Here is a 14,987-nt window from a genome sequence, read left to right as displayed (position 1 = left end):
TGTATTTGCATTTTGATTTCTGGCTGTTTGTAGCAAATTTTGATTTCTGGTTGTTTGTAGCAGATTTTGAACCAGAAACTGCAACTGGTTCCATAATTCAATTTCAGAGTGCTTTTTGCTAGGGTTTATGGGAATATTATAACTGCTCATGAAGTCAAACGTGTTTTGATATTAGTTTCAGTGCTTTCTTTGCATTTTGGTTTGATTTCACATCAAATTTTGAGCAGCAGTTTCTGGTTGTTTGTTGCAGATTTTGACCAAACAAGTCAAACGTTTTTTGATATTAGTTTCAAAAAAGAAATTTCACCATGGAACAAGAAAAACCAACCAAAGCGCAGAATCAAAACGATGGCTCAAAAGAGTAAACCAAAGCCAAAGCCAAACTATGATCGGAAAGCAAAGCACCCGGACTATGTCCAATTTCGGTGCAATGCCTATGCTTTCAACAACATCATTAGAGACATAAAGGACAAGCTCAATGAAAGGCAGAAGAAGCTTCTCAAGAAAACCCCTTTCTGGAACTTGATCAAGCTGTTTTACCACCAAAGAATTGACATGAATAACATGAATAAGTCGGACCTTGACTTAGTACAGCTGCTCAAGACATTTGATCCGGATACAAAGTCCTTCAAATTTGGAACCAAATCATTCCAAATCACAGGCAATGCAGTGACACAGATTCTAGGACTGCCAAATGAAGGCAAATCTGTCAAACTTGTCAATGATAGGTACACTGCTACCTTCAGAACAAGGCACTTTGGAGAAAAAGGAAAACCATCAAAAAACCAGGTAGAAGCAGAATTACAAAAGACAATTGCCTTGGCAAACCAACCGAAGAAAGAAAAGGCAAAGACAGAGCAAAAGAAAAAAATAAACAAAGGAAAAGAAAAGAAAGAAGCTGAAGAAGAAGAAGAAGAAGAAGAAGTCGATTACGACAAGGAGGTGGTCAGCCTAATATTGATTCTGCTGTGCATGACATTCCTTTTTGCCAACTCTTCATCTACTTTGCATTTGAAATTATTTGAGCACTGTGTGAATCTAGACACACTTTCAAGCTATTCGTGGGCAAGAGCTGTTTCAGCCTACATGAATGAATCCTTGACCACAAAAGCAATAGCAAAAGCAAAGAAGGGAGGAGAAGCCTCTATAGGAGCTGTTTCGGGTTGCACTATCCTAATATTGGTAAATAAACAGTGGCTTATGCAATGCATTTTGAGTTTTAGGCAATGCAGTTTCCATTTAGTGCAATGCAGTTTCCATTTACTGCAATGCAGAAACGGAAACTGCAACGCAGTTTCTGTTTTATCCTATGCAGTTTCCAACCTAATTTCTGATATATCTTGTTTTTGAACTGCGCAGTTTCTACTGTGTGAGAGGACAAACATCATACAACCAATCCTTGGCAAGGAGAAAGAAACTCCTGCCATTCTTAAATGGAGTCTTGTGGAACTCCACACAAGATTCAACCAAATAAAGGACTTGAATGACATCGAGGTATGCAATTTATCGCATGTTCTGTTTTAATGTATCTTGAATGTGAATCCATGCTAAATCATTCTCATTGTACAGGGTATTTTCAAAAAGCGAAAAACTACCAGGGAAGAGGAAGACACTGTTGAGAAGGTAATTGAAATCTGTATACAGTGCATTGCAGTTTGTGTTTTCTACATTGCAGTTTGCATTTTATCTAATGCAGTTTCTGAATCATTCAATCTCATTGTACAGGGTATTTTGAAAACATATAAAAAGAGAAAAACTACCGGAGAAGAGGGAGACCCTCTTGACAAGGTATAAGAATCTCTAAACAGTGAATTATGCATTTCGGATTTCGTTTCCTCCAATGCAATGCAGTTTCTAATTAGTTTCTGTTCAATATGCAGAAAAAAGAAAAAGAAGATGATGAGGGACAACAAGGAGAAGCAGAAAAGCAGAAAACCAAGGAAAACCTGATGATGCTGATCAAACTCCAGAATTAAAAGAGGCTGGAAAGAAGAAAATGTTTGAAAATGAAGCTGGAAAAGAACCTCTTGCAATTCAAGACCTCTTGGTGAAGTCCATGACAGACCAAATCAACTACCGCCAACAACAAGATCCTAGCTTCGTTTGCCCAGAAAGATTACAACTATGGAAGGATGAAAAAAATGAAGACAGTGAGAAGAAAATGAAGGAATTGTGGGATATATTTATCCAAGCAGAAAAGAGATCAAATGAGCTGGAAGTGGAGTTGGCAACATACATAGAGAAATTAGATAATGAAGAATGTGTGACTGCCACCATGACAGTGGAATCTACAGTTCAGCTTAATGAAATACAAAATCTGAAAAGGAGGATTGCAGAATTGGAAGGCAAGGAAACTCGTATTGACATGGAGAAGATTGCCAAGAAAAAGGAGATTCAAGGAAAGTACAAGGCAGAAATTGAAAGCTTGTTGTCAAACCCAACAATCTTTGAAATGGAGATGGATCTGCCTACAAAACAACCAACACAACCAGTTGAAGAGAAAGAAGAAGAAAAGAAAGAAGAAGAGAAGCAACAAGAAGAGAGAGAAGAAGAAAATGAGAGAGAAGAAGAAAATAAAGAACAAGAGAAGCAACAAGAAGAGAGAGAAGAAGAGAAGAAGAAAGATGCTCCAACACCTGCTGTTCCTTCAAGAGTACAAAGGTTGAAGAACAGAGAAAGAAAGAGGCTTCAAGCTTCTTGCTATGTGTACGAAAAAAATAAGAAAACAAAAAAGGAGGCAAAAAAGGATGATGAAGAACTACCACAATTCAAGCTTATCTCTTCCGAGGAGGTATGCAATTACTGCAGTTCAAGCTACTGCTTTTTTCTATTTTCTGCATTGCAGAAACAGAAACTGTAATGCAGTTTCCGTTTCCTGCAATGCAGTGTGTTATCTGCTTTACAGAAACAGAAACTGCAATGCAGTTTCCATTTCCTGCAATGCAGTGTGTTATCTGCTTTGCAGAAATGGAAACTGCATTGCAGTTTCTGTTTTATCGAATGAAGTTTCTAATTAGTTTCCTTTCAATCTGCAGTTAACACAAGAGGCATCTCAGACCGATGCCACAAATCCAATTCCCGATCCCCCAAAAGGAACGAGCCTTCATGATTCAATTCCTGTAGGGCTGGAACAATCAAGTGATGAAGATGAAGGACAAAAAAAGCCAACAAAGAAAAAACTTGGATGGGGTCAGAGGAAGGTCTGGCAGAAAATTCCAAAGGCGGATAAGGAAAGAATTGAAAAACACTACTTAAGTACTCAACCTCGGTAATATCTCTATTCCAAAATAACAATTCTTTCATCTTTTAATTACAATTAAACTAAAACTAATCTTGTGAATTTCATGTATTCAAATCCGCAGTGATATCTTTTGGGCAGGACTCAATAGTGAGAAAGTGACAAACCATGATCTCAAAGATATTGTATGGGACCTGGAACTGTCACAAAACGTAAGTATTTACCAATTCTATAACACACACTGCACTGTATTTTTTTATTTGTGCTACCTATATTACCCATTTATAATTCCATTTTTCTCCAATCAATGTGAAACAGGTTATTGAGGCCTATATCCAAATAGAGGAGGATAAAATAGAGCCCATGCAGACAGAGAGTCCACAGTACATGTCCACATGGACTTGGGTAAGTATTATTTTGAAAATTCAAAATTGTATAAACAGACAATGCACTGCAGTTTTCAAAAAATATATACTAACAAATTGCCATTCTATGATATCAGGCTTACATGCAAAGCTTCGAAGAGCCATTTTGGCACAGGGCCCTGTATGAACACTTACTTGAAAAACTCGGGAAATGAAGTGTTCTTTTCTTCCCGATTATTTCAAAAGAAGAGTTCCACTTCACACTTCTCACATTTCACAAAAATGAACGAAAGTGGAGACACTACAATCCACTTAGATCGGTGGGACATAGAAAAGAAGAAAGGTGCATTGACATTGCTCGAAACTTTGTAAGTGGAATGAAACTGTCTTAATTTCTCAGCACAAACACAAACAGAAACTGCATTGCAGTTTCTATATTATACATACTCCCTAATTTCAGACAAAAACTATAATATGCAATGCACTGATTACCATTTCTTTTTCTCATTTTTTCTTCTTCTTTAAACAGGTTAATATTGTTGAAGGGTGGCTAGAATATATAAGACCTCAAGCACGAGTGTTCATAGAAACTAAAAAAAAACCAACAATTGTGAAGCAAAAGGAAGGGCCCCCGACACTTGTACAAAAAGATTTGACTCCAACTGAAGAACTCACTCTCAAATGGATTATGCAAAATCCATTGCAGTTTCCATTTGAGGATGACATGGAATGTGCTCAACAAACTGTATCTTCGTAAGAATTGTGTCTACTCAACTATTCATTACAGTTTGAAATCATTCAAAAGCAAAAAAAAACTAATCTCGTATTTCATTTGCAGATTGGATTGCGGCATGTTCGTCATGTTCTATATGGATAAAATAGCACAAGGACAGCCCATTCCAAAAAACGTGGACAAGAAATTCATGAATGAATATCGAGCACAATATGTCACAAAACTCCTACACCACAAAAACTGTGTAATTAATCGTCTCTAGTGATTTGCCTTTCGTTAACTCAAGACAATATGTATCTTAATTCTTGTGGATGTTTGTAAATATTTCTAGTTATGGTATATGAGAACATATTTCCTATACATATAAACTGTAATATAATCTTGGAACAGGATGCAAAAAAACGAAAAGGAAACAAACAAACTGCACTGAATTTTCTGGTCAAAAATACTGCAACAAATTAAAACTGCAGTGCAGTTTATATAAATAAATAAAAATAAAAAATCAGCTCAAAAAATGTGAAAAGAATCCAAAAGCCAAAGCCATAATCAAAGTACTAAAACTTTGTTCAAAAAATATTTAAGTAGGTCAGCATTGAAATGTAGTTTCTGCTCATAATCTGCAACAAATAAACAGAAACTGCAATGCAGTTTCTGCAACAAAATCTGCTCAAAATCTGAAAACAAGCATTGAATGGCAGTCGAAAATGAATATCCACTCATTCAACAATTGTATAATTTTCATAATCTGCAACAAATAAACAGAAACTGTACTGCAGTTTCTGCAACAAAATCTGAAATAAACAGAAACTGCAATGCAGTTTCTGCAACAAAATCTGCTCAAAATCTGAAAACAAGCATTGAATGGCAGTTGAAAACGAATATCCACTCATTAAACAATTGTATAATTTTCATTAACTTCAAAAAAGAATCACAATATCCAATTAGAAGCTGTGTAGCCAATTACAAGCAACTAAAACTGCAATTCAGTTTTTGCAAAAAGTGCAACACAGAAACTGACTATACATTCGCTAAACCATATCTAAAATAAAAAATTGTCAAATGAGAAGGAGTGTTCATATAATAGCCTTGCAAGTCTTTCTATTGTGCCCAGCAACACTGCACCGACTGCATTTCAATGGCCTTTTAAATTCACCAAAAACTTTGATCCTCTTTGTTGGTGGTCTTCCGGCTGGCCTCTTTGTAATTGGCGGAAGCACAACTCCAGCTGCAGAACCATTGCTGCCAAATCCTTTCCCAATATCTGGAATAGGAAAAATAGGACTCTCATAGGCTTTTCGAAAGAAGTCGGTTTTGTAGTAACACTCCACGTAATCATAAACTGAATCTCTTTGCTAGGATTGCAGCCACCGCATGTGTGCAAGGAAAACCGTCAATTTGCCAAAGACGGCAAGAACAAGTCCTTTGCTCGAGATCAACCATCACATAATAATCAGCAAATACTTCAAAAACAGTGCAATTAGAACGACGAACTGCCCAAGTCCTACCGGCCTCCGCATTTTCACAGAGTCTAGTTTCCATCTCCGGACACAAAACTGTTGTCCACTTCTCCGCTTCAAATCGTCGTTGAGAATTCAATACCATCAATTTCTGTCGAATCCCTTCTATCAAAGGTAGCACCAGCAAATCTCGAAACACACCAACCCAATTATTAAAGGACTCCGCTAAACTGTTTGCCATCTCCCCATAACGCATTCCTTTGAAAAATGCGTTGGCATAGTGATCTCTAGACAAATCAGATATAAATGCCTTCACTTTCGAACTCCCAACAATCACCAACTCCTCCATTGCTACCTTAAACTCTTCCTCCGTAACAGTATATGCGCATCTACTAAATAAATTGATAACACGGTCTTGGAGCAGTTTCCCATAACCTGACTTTGGGTACTTTGATATCAAATTCTGTTTGAGGTGATAATAACAGTAAGAATGAGGCCATCCGGGAAACACAAACCCCATTGCATTTAACAAACCTTGATTGCGGTCCGAGAAAAAGTCACCACTCTCCCCATCGGTAGCAATATAGAAGCCAAATGTTGAAGAAACCAAGTCCAATTCTCCTCTGTCTCAGAATCAACAACTCCAAAAGCTAGAGGATAAAACCCCGCAAAACAAAACCAAAAGCACAAGTATAAGCAAAAAAGGGAAACTGCAGTGCAGTTTATGAAAACAAATCTGCTCAAATTTGAAAGGAAACCAAAAGCCAAATCCATGATCCAAGTACTAAAACTAAGTTTAAAACACATTTAAGTTCATGAGCAGTTACAACATTCCTACAGACATGCAAAAAATATTAATAAAATCGAATTATGAAACAAGAAACTGCAATGCAGTTTCTGCTAAAAATTGCAACAAATGAAAATCTGCAATACATTACAATAACCATACCTTGATTTCCATTCTTTCCCGAAGCACAGAGAAGCTGCCCCTTGTACTTGCTCTTCAAAAACGTAGCATCAATGAACAACAAGGGTATGCAATATTGAAATCCAGCAATGCAACCGCCAAAAGACACAAAAAACCGTCGAAAGCGATTAATTCCAGCTTCACAATCAAGAGAGCAGAGAGAACCAGTGTTAGTTTCCTTTACGGCGTCCGCATACCACACTAACTCGTTGAAGGACTTCGACTCATCACAGTGAACGTCCAATTTAGCTAACTCTTTGCCAAACCATGCGTGGTAGTATGAAATGTCTATACCATAATAATCTTTGAACTCGTTTATAATCTCAACTGGCTTCAGCTCTGGTTTTGCACGAATTCTGTCCACAATGAGGGAGGACACCACACGAGACCTCATCATCTTACTCTTTGATTCCCGTATCCGACCCGCACATGTAAAAAACATTATTTAACGTCCGAATTACCAAACTGCCAGTAGCTTCACAACGAGAAGCATAAACACGCCAGCTGCAACCCTCCAATTTCTTATTCGAACAAACAGCAACCACCTGCTTCTTGTCATTGCCGGCATATAAAAAATTAAATCCTACTTCAAGAGGGTACTTGCACAATTTCAACCGGAACTCCTCTGTACCACCGTCAAACTTCTGCCCCACATGATGTATGTATGTCTCCCACTCATTCAACAACAAAGGCTTAGCACTTGCTCTTTTCGACCTGCCCAAAAACTCGTTTCTGTCTTCGACAGTACTAGAACACGACGACTCCCCCTTTTCACATGCTATCAACTCCTTATTTACACAAAAATCACCACTATATTCACTGCTCCCGCATGAATCCTTCACTAAAATATCAACAGTCTTCTCATTTGATATCAACAAAAATCTCCTCATCAAGTCCAAATCGCTATCCATTTCTAGAAAACAACTCGGATAACTGGGCACCGAATACCGTAATGTGAAACAACCCAACTGCAAACCCCTAAACCACAGACACAAAGTCTTCAAAATATCAACCATGGATGACTCTGATGAAACTGAAAAAATGATGGTTTCCGACTTATATGTGCACTTGGCAATGACACGCACCTCCATTAGCCTTGAAAATGCAAACAAAACAACAAACAAAAACATAAAACAATTCAAATCAGTAAATAATGTACATGAGCAGTTGTAACATTCCAATAGACTTTCAAATATTAGTCTGAAATCGAATTATGAAACAAGAAACTGCACTGGAGTTTCTAGTAAAAAACTGAAATAACAGAAACAACAGTGCACTTTATGAGATAACATACCCTTAAATTTGAATTGAAACCAAAAGAAAGCTATGTTCAAAGTACTAAAACTAATATCAAAACACATTTAACTCCATGAGCAGTTGTAACATTACCTTTACGAAACCAGAAACTGCAATGCAGTTTCTGCCAACACTCCAACAAACAGATGCAGTTTATAACAGAGGAGGCAAAACAAATCGAATAGAAACCAAAAGCAAACCATGTTAAAAGTACTAAAACTAAATTTAAAAACATACAAGTCGATATAAACGAAAACAAGTTCTAAAGTACTCATACCTCAAAACTTAGGACTGCCAAAAATCTCCACAACCAAACAGCACCTTAAAATCAAATCTGATCACGAAACGAAGAAGATAGGATTTAGCATTGAATGCCACAAGATCGCGCCACAAAATTGAGCCACAAAACTGAGCTCGAAATACCCAAAACTGACAGTCATTCAGCATGCAAATCGAACGAAAATGTAGCAGACAAAAGAAAACAGAAAAACGAAGAAAATAAAAGGAAAGCCTACTAGAAAATTGAGCTCCAACGGCAGATCCACAACCACAGCTCCGAAAACAAAAAAAGAAAACGAACGAAAACGAAAGAGAACTTTCGCGTTGTTTAAACATTCAGGGGTAAAAGCGTCATTTAATTTGTAGGTTTACAGATGGGCTAGGCTTTTTAAGAAGAAGGGTAGAATTGTATTATCAGTTTTTATTTTTAAGTTGGCCCAACGAATCTGGGCCTCTCTTTGGCCTAATCTAAAATAGCAATTTTTTCCTAGGTATTAAAACCAAAACCAAAATACCCAATATCTCACATACTAATTAGTAAAGTTAATTATGTTTAATACCTAATTTTTCTTAATTAATACAACATGCCAAGCCTTAGAAAGGTAAAGCCAGGTTAAGCATAACATGAACAGTGAAAACCAGGTTTCACTACATATGGATGTCATTGCAGCTGTTGTTCTTCTCATACTCACTATCATGCTGTCTGCCTGCTCTGTTGTCTCTGTTACTTAACTTAATGTTAAAGTATTTTAGAGATCGATTGAACCAATGTTGTGCCTATTGTTTTCTTATAGTTCGTTTGTGTGAGTGGTGGTGATATTCAAATTATTTGTTTGATGTAAGACCAAATATATAATTTTTAACAAATGTATCAGGGGTAACTCCCTTCGCACTGAGAGTTTGAATCGCTTATTTATATACAAACAGAAGAACCTCCACTTCCCTAGTTTATTTCTTTTGACTCTGTGGACCATTCCTCGAAAGATGATTCTCGATCCCGTTCGTAAAAAAATTTCTATTTTTAGTTTAAATTTTTTTATAGGTTTATCATAATCTTTTTTAAACTTATTACATAAATAGTGGTAGTGGACATTGAACAACCGGGAGCAATTTACTTATGATACTTAGTTGACATTCATAAAAAGTATCTAATGAATTATGAGTTCAATACATCTAAATTTTAAATCAGTAAAATATTTAAATATTCACTAAAGAAATAATAATTAAAACATAATTACTAATTAAAGTAATTAAAAACGGCTAAGGTATTACTTAATTACATGTATTAAATTAAAGAAGTTGGCCAAAAAAACAAAAGTAAAGGAACATATTTTATATTTTTAAAATTTAAAGATAAAAATAAAATAAAATAAACCAAAGCAACTTCTTTGGACAAAATTTCGTCGGCACAAGTCTATACCGGCAATATTTGCCGGATTAGACCTCTCCCGACGAAACTCATCTCTGTTGACGAAATTGCATTGGGAGAAATCTAATTAGGTAAAAAGTTGCCGGCATATACCTGTGCCAACTAAGTGTAACATCCCACATCGACCAACGGAAAGGGGGTGATGTGCCTTATATGTACATGTCCGTCTCTATCTAGCACGAGGCCTTTTGGGAGCTCACTGGGTTCGGAGTCATGGGAACTCCAAAGTTAAGCGAGTTTGGGCTAGAGCAATCCCAAGATGGCTGACCCACTTGGAAGTTGCTCATGAGTTCCTAGAAACAAAACCGTGAGGGCGGAGGCCTAAAGCTGACAATATCGTGCTACGGCGGAGCCGATCCCAGGATGTGACAATATCGTGCTTATCACCGGTGGAAGACAGTCCGCAAATGGTATGCTAACCCTTTGCCCTTACTTGGGAAGAGTTTCAGAGGGTATTCTTCGATGAGTTCTACCCGCAATCTTACAAGAATGCGAAGAAGTCTGAGTTCTTGCATTTGAAATAGGGACAGATGTCCGCACTGAAATATGAGCATAAATTAGGATTGCTCTAGCCCAACTCGCTTAACTTTAGAGTTTCCATGACTCTGAAGCCAGTGAGCTCCCAAAAGGCCTCATGCTAGATGAAGGCGGGCATGTACGTATAAGGCATGTCACCCAATCTCCGTTGGTCGATGTGGGATGTTACACTCCACCCCCGTTAGTGGCTCGACGTCCTCTTCAACACACTCGCACTACAACGCAGAGCGGCCCTAATACCAAATTGTCACATCCCGGGATCGGCTCTGCCGTAGCACGATATTGTCCGTTTTGGGCCTCTCCTCTCTGCCCTCACCGTTTTGTTTCTGGGAACTCACGAGCAACTTCCTAGTGGGTCACCCATCTTAGGATTGCTCTAGCCCCAACTCGCTTAACTTCGGAGTTCCCATGACTCCGAAGCCAGTGAGCTCTCAAAGGCCTTGTGCAAGATAAGGCCAGGCATGTACATATAAAGCGCATCACCCCCTCTCCGTCGGTCGATGTGGGATGTTACAATATGTCACGATTATAAATAGGAACCCAAGAAGAACGTATATCATATAAACTATTCAACCAGTCATCATTAGCCAATTCACATTCTTTCATCAATTCCTTCCACTTTTCTTCAAATTCCTCTATCTTGTATGTTGACAGAATACATTTCTTCATCTGAATTTTGAATTTGGACTTCTTGAAGTACACATGTGACAATTTTTCTACAAACTTCTTCTTAATATGCTAGAGGCATAACTGATGGTGAGTGTTACGAAAAATCTTGGCAATTGCTCCTTTCGTTGCCAAGTCTTGGTCAGTAATAATGGAAACTAGATGACGTCCTCCCATTGCTTCAAGCCATGTCTCAAACAAATCTTGTAAAAGTGCACATCCAAATTGTATTGATTGCAAATGGTGGTTTACTCCTGTGAATGGTGCAAATGGCATATCATACTTGTTTGTCCTATAGGTTGTGTCAAATGTGACTACATCTCCAAAAAGTGGTACGCCATGCATGATCGAGCATCCACCCAAAAGAAATTAGCTGCCCTTCCGTTTTCATCACATTGAATGGCATAAAAAAAAAATTAAGGATTCTTAGCTTGCTTCTTCCTAAAGTAAGTAAGGACTGGCTCTGCATCACCTCCATCCAGTTGTCTATGCCGGACATTTCTCAAGTGGTTATAACAATCTCTATTGTTAAAACCAATATGCGGGCCACCAAGGATTGAAGGAACTTTTGCAATTGGCAAATTTTCTTCATGAAATGTTTCAGTCAAAATTTTAGCTGCTTTCGGCATAACCCTATTTGACTTCATTTTCATTCTTCTTTCCGGTATAACTGGCTTGTGATTGTGAGAGTCTTGGAAACTTGAAACTTTCCATTTGTTTGACCATCTATCAAGCTTAATTCTCATACTTGCTGTGCATCCACATTTCACCGTAGAACAATTTTTACCCGTTCTCTTCATATTCTCAATCTCACTTATGTCTCTCTCATCATTCTCTTCTGAAGCCTTCTGTGATGTATTTTTGGGCACATATTTTCCTTCATGTGCACAAACAAATTGTCTACTCGTTACCTCATCTAAACGCCTTCTTGTCTTGGAGGAAGATCGAGTTCTAATCCAGAATCCCTCTTGTCGGCCATACTCTTCATAATAGTTTCTTGCTTCTTCCATTGTGTCAAATACCATCCCTGTATATGGTGCTTTTAATTGTGTCACTTTCTTTTTTGGAGTACTTGTTTCACCATTCTCCACTTAAATTATCTCCTCTACATGTTGAACATATTTATCATTCTTAACGATGCAACTTAGAAAAATATTGTACATATGTTAATAAGATATATATGAAAATGAAGAATATGATTATCTCTGCATCAAAATATTAATGCAAGATGAAATATAATTGAATAAACTTTCATACTGATTTTAAAAATTAATTCTTATGTTAAAAGACAATCATTAATGGCACTAGAATTATTTTTTAACATAAGAATTCTTAATGGCCCAATAATTCAGCAATCCTAACATTGTATAAACTTTCATATAACATCGTATTTATAAATATTAAAAAAAATTATGCAATCCTAATTGTCTACGGGAAGAGCTACAACAAAGATAAAAAAATCTCAGATGAAGGTAACATACCAAAGATATGCACTGAGAGTTGGAGGAAATATCTTGTGTGCGCTCCAACATTTTGATGAGGCAATATTGTATTCAGATATGAGAAATTGCTTTGACATAAAAGAACTATACTGAAGATGAATTCATGGTTGCGTCTATGCTGTGCATGAAGAAGGATAAACTGAAAAGAGTCCTTATTAGACCTTAATAAATATTTGAGAGAGAGAGAGAGAGAGAGAGAGAGAGAGAGAGGCGTGCGAATGTGATTGTAGTTTGGGTAGTTAGTTTTTGGTGAGATTCTTTATCTATTAGATCCTAATAAATATTTGAGATTAAAGAAGCAGGAGAGATTACGTCTTCCAGCAAAAAGTTAGAGAGAGAAAATTTTCCTAATAAATATTTGAGATTAAAGAAGCAGGAGAGATCCTAATAAATATATTTGTTTGATGTAAGACCAAATATATAATTTTTAACAAATGTATCAGGGGTAACTCCCTTCGCACTGAGAGTTTGAATCGCTCATTTATATACAAACAGAAGAACCTCCACTTCCCTAGTTTATTTATTTTGGCTCTGTGGAGCATACTTCTAAGTAATTTTCATAGGCACAAGCCATCACTCTTCTTTTTTAAAAAAAAAATTGGTAAAATATTTAAATATTCACCAAAGAAATAAGGACAAGGACACTGTTACTGTGTTGCTGCTACTGTTACTGCACTGCTACTGGAAAAAGGACAAGGACTTCAAATGTTGTTTTCGTCTTTTGTAGAGGAGAGAGACCTAGGACTTGCATGTCTTAGATATTTAAGATAAGGGGCTTTTGTGCCATTTTGAAAATACTTTGGGTGTTTTTGAAAGCTGCTTGTTTCTTTTGGGTTTCTCACTAAATTTCACTTTAGAGGGAATAAGGGAAATAATAATAATAATAGTACAGCTCTTATTAGCAACAGGGTTACAAACTTCTTCTACAACACACATCAACACGAATCTAGCCCAGATCCACTCTTTTACATACTTGAAAACAAAACAAAAAACAAGATAGGGAGAAAATGGCTACAGAGAGACTTACTGCTAATACTTGATCAATAACAGAGATAATAGAGCACACTGTTTGTATGACAGTGAGTTTCAGAAGAATAACAGCTGCAAAGAGAGAAATAGCTGCCCAAGGTGTGTTGAAATACTTTTGTCTCAAATTTGCCTTCCATCTGTTCGTGGTCTTCTTGCAGTACTCGTTTAGTTTGCCAGCAAGATCACCAAAATAGTAGTTTTCGTGGTTCGGAGCAACTTTACTGCAAAGCTTGTTAATCATAATGGAAACCTTATTGTTGTCACCTAGCGTGTTTACAACAATTCTATTCTCAACAAGCATCTCTACATCCTTTGGGGTGTTTACAAATTTATCCAGGATGAAAACATAATCGCTTATGTATTTATCCACGCAATGGCATTGTTCAAAGGCAATGAGATTTCTATGTGTAAGCTCTGTGTAATCATGTATTTCAATTTTTGGAATTTCCAAGGTGTTTTTCTTGAACTGTATATCGAATAAGTTCTTGCTTGATCCCACGTTAAACTTAACTCCGGCCTGGTGTAGTTTTGTCATGCTGGGTGTACTTCGGAGCCCTCTTTCTTTTTCTTTTGGCAGATGTAAAGTTCTAATAAAATCAACAAAATGTAAAGGTTTTTTAGGATCAGGAGGCATAAAAGACTTACGGAAGGCTGGTGAGTTCTCCAAGTTTTATAAACGCAGTGTCTGTTGGAAGAACCTGTAAGCGAGTTCAATTATTGACGGCTCCCCAGTCTGAGCACCTGTGAGATTGTAAAGATCCTCGAGAATGAAAAATGGCAGCTGATTTTCGAGCATAAGCATGTCAGGCAATATATTTTGTAGCACCCATGGTTTTTTAAATATCCAAGCATTATCATCCTGCAATTTTTCTTCCTGAAATTTTTCTTCGGATTTATTCCTCAACAATAGCTCAATGACAAAGGCGGCATCAACTAGAATGATATTCACAAAAGCAGCAAAGTTAAACTTCTTAGTGTCTTCATAATAATGACGGAGATCTCTCCTTTATTTTCTCTAAATAATCCTTCAATCCTACTACTTTAGTCCGATCAAGAAAACATTTTAGGTACCTGAGTTTGTGATCTTCCATGGCTTCTAAGTTTTTGCTGCCATGGTGAAGTGGGCCTATTGAGACTACTTGTGGTGTGTAGGCCTTTTGTTTTACGTTCTGTAGTCGCTCAGGCACCCTGTAGATACAGCAGGCAGGGGACAGGGCACGCAAGTTTGTTAACTGATTTTCCATGGAAGTTGCTTGGTTTTCTATGTCAAAAGAAGCTTCATTGCTGCTTTCTTCCACTTTCTTCCTCCCCATTATGTGTTGTTCTGATTGTAAGTGACGAGGATGGTGATGATTCTAGACACCATAATCAACAAATGTTTCAATCATAATTGACATTTCAAGATGCTCCGACAAAAAATTAGAAAACATTCATCACAAAATGCGAACTCATACAATAGATGGGTTGAGAAGATCCACACATTGCAATC

The 14,987-nt window shown here is 37.1% G+C and overlaps 1 protein-coding gene, 1 long non-coding RNA gene and 1 pseudogene across 2 annotated transcripts; 1 reads left to right on the top strand and 2 right to left on the bottom strand.

Annotated features, from left to right (window-relative positions):
- Positions 1 to 3,924: 3,924 nt before the first annotated feature.
- LOC117616336 lies at positions 3,925 to 4,696 on the top strand. The gene is made up of 3 exons (XR_004584129.1): positions 3,925 to 3,971; positions 4,133 to 4,356; positions 4,442 to 4,696. It is a non-coding gene; the product is annotated as an uncharacterized LOC117616336 (long non-coding RNA).
- A 713-nt stretch (positions 4,697 to 5,409) lies between these two features.
- LOC117619256 lies at positions 5,410 to 7,154 on the bottom strand. Its single transcript, XM_034349170.1, has 4 exons — positions 6,743 to 7,154; positions 6,621 to 6,627; positions 5,725 to 6,416; positions 5,410 to 5,597 (listed from the first exon to the last, which is right to left on the bottom strand). Exons 1-4 carry the CDS (start codon positions 7,152 to 7,154, stop codon positions 5,410 to 5,412), a joined length of 1,299 nt encoding a protein of 432 aa, XP_034205061.1.
- Positions 7,155 to 12,166: 5,012 nt separating this feature from the next.
- On the bottom strand, positions 12,167 to 14,811 carry LOC117619245 (annotated as a pseudogene).
- Positions 14,812 to 14,987: the final 176 nt, after the last annotated feature.

This window comes from Prunus dulcis, chromosome 1 (assembly GCF_902201215.1).
Source record: "Prunus dulcis chromosome 1, ALMONDv2, whole genome shotgun sequence".
Lineage (NCBI taxonomy): Eukaryota > Viridiplantae > Streptophyta > Magnoliopsida > Rosales > Rosaceae > Prunus > Prunus dulcis.
Note: the sequence above shows the minus strand (reverse complement) of the source record. Positions and strands in the feature narration are given on the sequence as shown.